General features: G+C 45.2%; 1 protein-coding gene across 9 annotated transcripts in view; it reads right to left on the bottom strand.

Moving 5' to 3' along the window:
* Positions 1 to 3,151: 3,151 nt before the first annotated feature.
* The window catches only part of LOC144653620 (kinase D-interacting substrate of 220 kDa B-like), a 38,884-nt gene continuing 34,255 nt past the window's right edge, over positions 3,152 to 7,780 (bottom strand). For 8 of the 9 annotated variants that reach the window (XM_078513665.1, XM_078513662.1, XM_078513660.1 and 5 more), the window contains one exon: positions 3,152 to 7,275. In XM_078513665.1, the coding sequence (XP_078369791.1) occupies positions 5,921 to 7,275 (1,355 nt within the window). In that variant the 3' untranslated portion in view covers positions 3,152 to 5,920. The remainder of the gene's footprint in view (positions 7,276 to 7,780) is intronic. The other variant, XM_078513669.1, reaches the window with a different exon arrangement.

Here is a 7,780-nt window from a genome sequence, read left to right as displayed (position 1 = left end):
CCCCCCCCCCCCCCCCCCCCCGCCCCCCCCCCCCCGCCCCCGCGGGCCGTCCGGCCCGGGCCCGGCCGGGCCCCGGGCCGGTGGGCCCCTCCGCCCCCCCTCTTGCCCGCCCCTCTCTCACTTGCGGTCGCCCGCTTTCTTCTCTGGCCCCCCGCCGGCTTTCTCGTCGCGGAGCTGGGTTGGCGGTCCCTCCTGAATAATCAGTCGTAAAAATGGAGATGAATGCTTTCTTTAAAAATGTCTATAGCCCTAAATGTTTCGTTTTCATCCTTTTTTTTTGTTTTCTTTTTCACTTTTTTCGCCACAAGAGTAAAGGAGACAACAACACTCTGCCTGGAGCTTCTCCAATGTTTGCCGAGAAAACGAAGTCGAGAACGGAACCTTCTGCCGACTTCTAACTAGTAAACATCGTTTATGCTTGTGCTTGTGCTTGTCGACGTCGTCCGCCCTTCTGCGCTTGTGTGTGCTGTGCTTGCGTCGCTAGAGAAAACCAGGCTTAAGCGAAAGAAAAACTACGAAGTAAACGGAGAAAAAATCGTAAAATTCTATGCAAATTAAGACCGGGTATCCAAACCTCTTTCTCGGTTATGATTTTCTTTGTTTTAACTTGATGAATTATTAATGAGTTTGAGAATTGGTGTTCACTGTTTTAATAATGTAATAATAATTCATCAAGTTGAAACAAAGGTTTAGTTTCCGTTTGAAAAGATATACTCGAGAGACTGTTTTGTCACATTTCTAAAAACCTAGTATCATCAAAAAGAACTCCGCTGGGTGGCTCACTTCTCAGTGTTTGGAAATGTGACGAAACGCTGCCTCCTGTGTTTGATGTTTTTTCAGTCAATAGATTTTTCTAAAACTGAAGCTCAAGGTTTCTATCTACTTCTCGCCCCAAGTCGAATGGTTGCATAAAAACACTGACTCGTCCCCAGTCGTCTCTTATGAGAAAAATGCATCACGCGAAGGATGGTGGGAAGGAAAGACTACCTCCTCTTCCTCCTTCCCATCATTCCCTGCGCCTGTTTTTAGTGCAGAATGCACTATTGTGATGGCTTTTAGTGCAGATGCACTATTGTGATGGTTTGTTGGGACTGTCATCCGCTAAACCCCTAAACCTCTAACGCGCTAAGGTGTAAACTTTAATGTCAATTAATTTTATTCAATATTTTATTCTTCTTGAAGGGGGTAGGGTGTGGAGGCCCTACCGACCGTAAACTGGGGCATATCTCAGTTCAAAGATCTCAAGGTATTTTGTTTCAGCCTTTGCTTCTGTGGTATCTGTAGGGCAAAGCACTTTGCGCGCAGAGTCACGTTTTTTTCTGAACTCTCATCGCTGCTTGTATTGCGTGTTTGAGGTAGGATTCCTCACTTGTGGCAAGTGAAACCCAATTTATAATTTGACTTCGCAGCGCTTTCGACGGTGAGGGTAGAGGCGGAATGAGTTGCGGAATGGCGGGATGACTTGCGGTGGCATATCGGAGCGGGATACTCATTAAATATTATTGAGGGCGCCAAAATTTACCCCTGGCTCAAACTATCAACTGGAGTGCGTTGAAGACTCATCAGCGTTGTATTTCACGTTCGTCCTTGCGCTTCCGAGGACTTATTTCGCACCTGTCTCCTGCGTGATCGTTCGTCTTTCTCCTCTCATTCAATTTCCGCATGAGTGCTGTGGTCGCCCGCTTGTTCTTCTTCTCGGGTGGGGCTATTTTCGTTTTCTTTTCGGCGCTTTTTGTGTTCGTCCGGTTTCGGTTTTTCTGTGTTCTCAAGTAGCGGTCGCTTTCATCGGGTAGTTGCGATACTTGTTTTCGCTGGTGTTTCTCGCGGTGGCTGTCGCTTTTTTGTGTGTCTTCCACTTTCTCGCAGGGGGCTAGTCCGGCTTTTCGCGCCTGGCGTTCGAGACGAACCTGGAAGCGTTGCGTGATTTCGCCCGGCGGCTGCGAAGGGACCACGAAAGCAGGCTTGACTTTACCCGTAGTGTTCCAATCTCTCTCTTTTTCCTGTCTTATATCGATCTTCCGTATGGGCAGTTTTGTCATTGCAGTTTTCCCGCTTGCCGCTTCAGTTTTGGTCTCCCGTATTCTTCTTCGCTCCCTTCTCTTCCCCTTTTACCTCCCTTTCCTTCCCTCTCATTGCATTTTTTATTTTTTTTTTCGGCTTTTGCCCCTGGGCTGCGGTCGTCTTTGCCGCGGGCGGGGCGTCGGGGTGCGTCTTGTCGGGGGGCGGGCGGGTGGCGGGGTTCCTCCTTGGTGGTCGTGGCGTCGATCGTGTCGGCCGGGTCATGGTGGGCCTCTTCCTTCTCTCTCGGGCGGTCGTTTTCTCCAAGGGGTCGCGGTCGTTCCTCCTCGATTCGTCCCTCTGTCTCTTTTTTCTCTTCTCCCAGTTGTCTTGCGGGTCTTTGGGCCCCGCTCTCCGCGTGGGCCCTTCCTGGGGGTGCGCTCTTCGGCGGGGCGCTCTCGGGGCGGGTCGCTTGGGGGTTGATGTTGTGGGGGCTGGGTCGGCTGGTGCTGGTCGGCCGTGGAGGTTCATCTTTTCCTTTTTCTTTTTCCACTTCGGCCGGTCACTGTCGCAGCTGGTGTCGTCGTTGGCTCTGGATGGACGTAGTGTCGTCTTCCTTGACGTCTTCGGTTCATGGTGGCTCGTGGCGGATCAGTTCTTCACTCTTGTGCGGTGCGTGCCGGTGGGTCGATAGTTCGCCAGTCTCTTTGGGCCTGGTTGAGATGTGCCTTTAGATGAGGCTGCTTTTTTTTCTTCTCTGTCCCTTGGACGTCTTTCTGATACGTATTGGATTTTGCTTTATGAGGAAAACAAATTCGATGTCGCCGTGAAACAAAACAAAAACGAACAAGTCACGCGAGAACTGATTTTGGTACACGCAAAAGTTTGCGGTAGAAAACCAGGGAAGGAATACAAGTGGTGTTTCAACGTCTAGTTGAGTAAAAAAGCAACAACAAAAAAAAAACGCGAACATAAAACAAGATACTTTCAATTGTGCTCATTGCATTCTGCACTGTCCTTAGAGTCTCTGAGTTTCTCATGGGATGAGTGGTGACGAGTCAGATAGAAACCTCGAGCTCATGGGCTCATTGTCAACTATTCAGACGTACCAAGATGAAATTCATTTATGTTACAAATAAAACCACACAAGTGCGTTCATAATTACGTTCAATTTATATTTCAACCATTTTTTATCGATACATTCTGGAGCATAGTAAGCTCATAGGATCTGATCGTAAATAAATAGATCACAATTACACCTGAGCACAAATAGAAACTTACTTTTCTAAGAAAGTAATTCTGGCCCTATCAGAATACATTAAAATGCGACCTCGTCCACAAGTGCAACAGTTAAAAGGTGACTGCATTGTCAAAACTTGAGCGCTTGTGCACGCCGGTTGCTACGGACGCGTTGACAGGTCAAATTTCAATTGCAAGATAAAGCCTTGTCTTTGTTGAACACTCCTGCCATCGGAAGAACTGTAAAAACCTATTTGGAGCCGTTTTTGCTTGACTTTGAAAGTAGTTTTGTTTATAGTAGGATCTGTATTGGTTTAAAAAGTTCTTGCGAACGCACTTAAGCAATCAGAGCAAATGTGTTTTTTTAACCAATCACGAACAAAAACCGAAAGCACTCGTGATTTTGCTTGAGCGCGTTTTCCCGCGCTTCTCATGGTTTGCATATTTTTTCTTTGAGTCGTGATTCGTTCATTACGTTATTTTAAAACTTTTGCTTCGATTGGTCAGCTCTTGATTCTACCTCTTCATAGTCTACGTCACATAGGAGTCACGTGAGATTGAGTCAGCAAGCTACAATGTCAGCCAAGACTATCCAATATACCGAAACGTTCGACCAAAATAGCAACACTTTATACCCCAAATAAGAAAAAAATACAAAAATACCTATTTTTGTGTAAAAAATACACAATACCCTGTTTTAAAGTGCATTGTATACTGTATTCGTAATAGCAAAATCCCTGGCTGACCCTTAAGCTAGCTGTCTAGTCTGCAGTAAGCTTTTGAACATGGCGGATCAGTTCCAGAGCGGGAGATGTAAAGATATCGAACCCAAAGACAAGGAAGCTAGACGCGCCTTACTAGCAAAAGAAAGTAACGAAATATCTGATAATCCCACCAATGGTGGCAATCCTTCTTCACCAGACAAAAGTTCGGCATCTAACGAAGACCTATAAAAGCAGATGACTGAGATGGCGCGAACGCTAATCTGCTACGACGCCATTCGTGAATTGTAAAGGACCACGAGGCGGCGGCAAGTAAGGTTGGTGCTCGGCTGTCAGCAACGACCATCCCCTGAAAGAAATCGAGGATGACTACAACATGGCAACACTCGTGACTCCTTTGTTCCAGACTATAAATCGGTAGAATGTAGTTCAAACTTCAACTTATGAGGTAAGTCGTTTAACTTTAATCGTTTACGACAGTCAAAACAAAACAAGAACGCTTTAGTAGTCCATTGTCTCAAGCCAACTTCAAACATCGAGCTTCGTTTCGACAAATTCTCAGGTGTTATTTTTTATTGTTAAAATTAAAAAAAAATTATAACGCAAGTACCCTTGAGTACTAAGAATATTGCTACGTCTGTTTCGCGCCACCAGTACGTTCAGTTGCTTAGTAACTACTGTTGCTTAGCAACTACATACACTTCACACAGTATTGGTTAGGTAACTTAATTTGGTACCACATACGAAGATTGAGTGCTTAACTGGGCCTGTCAGCATCAACCACAGGCAGCCCAAGCTAAGAGCCACAATTATCTAAGAAGACTCGATTTATAAGGATTTGTATGGGAAAGAAACAATTTTGTTTTAAGAGGTATAAATTCGAATGGTTTATGAATAAAATTGACTTACACTATTGCTGTATTGTGCGTTTGTTGTCTGCCAGTTCCTCAAGTCGATTTGAAGCGAACAAGTTAACTTAAATGAATATTAGCAAGGATGGAAGCAGTTCACTACACCACACTCGAAGCTCGATACTGTGGTAATTAAATTGAGTCCTTTTAGGGTACTGTGGCTCTTAGCTTGGTCTGCCTGTGCATTAACAGAACGAAACGCCTCGTTGTGTAAGCTTAAAGGAGCTATGACACTATATACATTTAGATGATCATTGTGATAAACAAAATTACTTTCAAATCGAGGGAACCCTCAAGTTTACTGAGGTGGAAAAACACCAGAGGTTATAAACTTATAACAACCGAAAATAAACAAAGATTATGAACTTGAAAAATTTAGGCCAAATTTTTCAAGTTGTTCCATTTGTGAAGTAGCTCCTTCAAAACTAAGAGAAAAATCATAAAAAATGAAATGAACACTATGCTAAAAAAATCACAAAATACTTCACTCATCTGCCTGATTTCCTGTGAAACTGCCAACATTCGTCGACTCCTTACCAAATTAATACAAAATAAGAAACAACCCTAAAAAATATTCCCGTCAGCTCAAAATGCCTGCTCATTCAACACTTTATCCTATTTACTTACAAAACTCACACCAGTAATCAACTCGTTCCACGAGTGCACAAAAATTCATTTTTGATTGTATTTTTCGGCTACTATATTTATTTATGTTTTTTACTACATCCAAGTACACCATAACGTTACATTTTCAAAGTACGCTAAGTACTTTACTTAAATTAGATTTTCACAATTACACTCTAAACCGCACAAAAATGTCACTGTTTCTCAATGTTCATTCTATTTAAAATTAACGGTACTATTTCTAAGACCGTTGTTACGACTTTAACACCCAGCTTAAAGATAACATATTATTCACTTGCCTGCGCGAAGGCAGACGAGAATGCTGAAACCAAAACGAGGCTATCACCACAGCGAGGCTGTCTAGGCTCCAGGGAATGATCGGGCTTCTTCATCGCAAACAAACCACGCAAAATCGTAGAAATCGTTTCACACGCAAGTCTCGCTTTTCAGGTTTTCTTGCTGGCTGTTTTTATTCTCCACGTAAGTTGGTTTCAGTTTCGGCGTATACGTGCGGAATTTGGGCACTTTTTGTTCGCTTACGCCCGTTGACGTTTTGGGCCTGGGGCGGCGCTGCGGTAACAACGGCTCCTCACTTTCTGAAACAGACGAAGCGCCAGCCTCGACCTGAAATCGAGTCATAAGTGGCACCCAAGGGGAGTCCCCTTGGTCATCGGTTGAGTTGTCTTCGATTGACGGTGGAGGTGGCGGAAAGTCGTTTGAATCACGACTAAAACGTTTTAAGTCTTTCTCCTCTTTCATTGTTTCAGGGATTAACGGGTCCGAAGCCAGCGCAAAAGGCTCTGGTTCGTTGTCCGAATCAACCCGCGGGTTCTCGTGAGTCTTTTTAAGGAATTTTGGCGGGTGCTCGATAGTAACGATATCCGTCGCAGAGTGCGGCCGCGCCATATAACTGGGCTCTGGGAGCGAATTCTGCCGTGTTGACAGAGAGAGACTGGGCGTTGATTTCTCACGACCAAAATCAGCGGAAACTGACTGCGAAATAGGAAGTCGACCCGAACCGGAACTACTTGTGCTACTTCCGGAAGAGCTGTTGCTTCTCTTGACGGCCACAGCCGACTTGACTGGTCCATTCCTGTTCAGTGTTAACACAATGGGCGCAGGGCGACCAACCTCTTCGCTGTCCTCAGTGTCAAAAAACAGCGAATTCTTGGACCGTTGGCATTCTTGGGCGGGGTCGATTGTTTTTAAGGGATGCAGGCTTTCGCACGTGCACTCCATTGCTGTTGAGGTATTAGTTTTCTTCCATTGTGTAGCCGATTCAGCCGGATGAGCAGTGAAAATATCGTTTTCAAGGTCCGTGCGTTCCCGCTGGTCTTCCGATTCACTAAACGTGATCAAATCGGTGCCGCACGGGGGAGGGGGTGGGGCAGGGAGCTCGTCGTCATTTTCATCATCGTCACCAAGCGCTGCAGGAAGCTCGGGCTGAGGTGGGAGGTTAATATCATCCTCCAGAGAAATAAGAACACTGTCTTCCTTTGTTTTAATACGATTCAAACCGGCATCAGTTGCTTCGACTTCTACTTCTTCTTCCTCGTCGAAAATCTCGTCAATTCTTCTTATGCTTTCCTCTTTTTCAAGTTCCGTCTCCGCCGTGTCCACAGTTTCGCCGTTATTGTCCTCCTCCTCGCTCTCCGGCGCCGAAGGAGGCTGCAAAACTATATCCGGGGCTTTCGATGAATGATACTCGGGCGGAGCTTGTTCCGCTGAATCTGCGCTGCTCCTCCCAGTTGCGGTCAGTGGATTGACGTGATCCCACCCGCCTGAGGAGGAAAAAGAGAACAACACCAAAAAATATATGGCAATCGAAACGAAAAACTGCTTTATAGTACCCTGAAGAATCAGTGACGAATGCAGATATTGTGCAGGCGAAAGACTCCACATAAAAAGCAACGAAATTAATTTTTCTGTACTTTCCTCCTAGCGAGCGTACACAATACATAATACCGGGGTATTTTGTTATGCGAGTGTTAGCTTTTCACTCTGTAGAGCTTGTAATCTTTTTTCCTGTCCACTAAGTACGAATCGCAATGTCAGCTCATCGCAACATCGTTCTATGGGTCAGAACGGTAACGTAAAAAGTCTATCGGTATAACATGTACTTTGATATTCATTGTCACGCGATTTTACATCGCTGTGACGTCATTTCACAAAATTGTGACGTCACAGTCCACAGCAGTCACGCCGAGAGATCGTTACAAAGTAAAGAGGCTAGATTACATAGAAATTTCCGTCATTTTGGCATTTCTAACATGGTAGTGACGCCAT

The sequence above is a fragment of the Oculina patagonica genome, chromosome 5 (assembly GCF_052425735.1).
Source record: "Oculina patagonica isolate OP01 chromosome 5, crgOcupat, whole genome shotgun sequence".
NCBI classification, from domain to species: Eukaryota; Metazoa; Cnidaria; class Anthozoa; order Scleractinia; family Oculinidae; genus Oculina; species Oculina patagonica.
The sequence above is the reverse complement of the archived record's forward strand: the minus strand, read 5'-3'. Positions and strand labels throughout refer to the sequence as shown.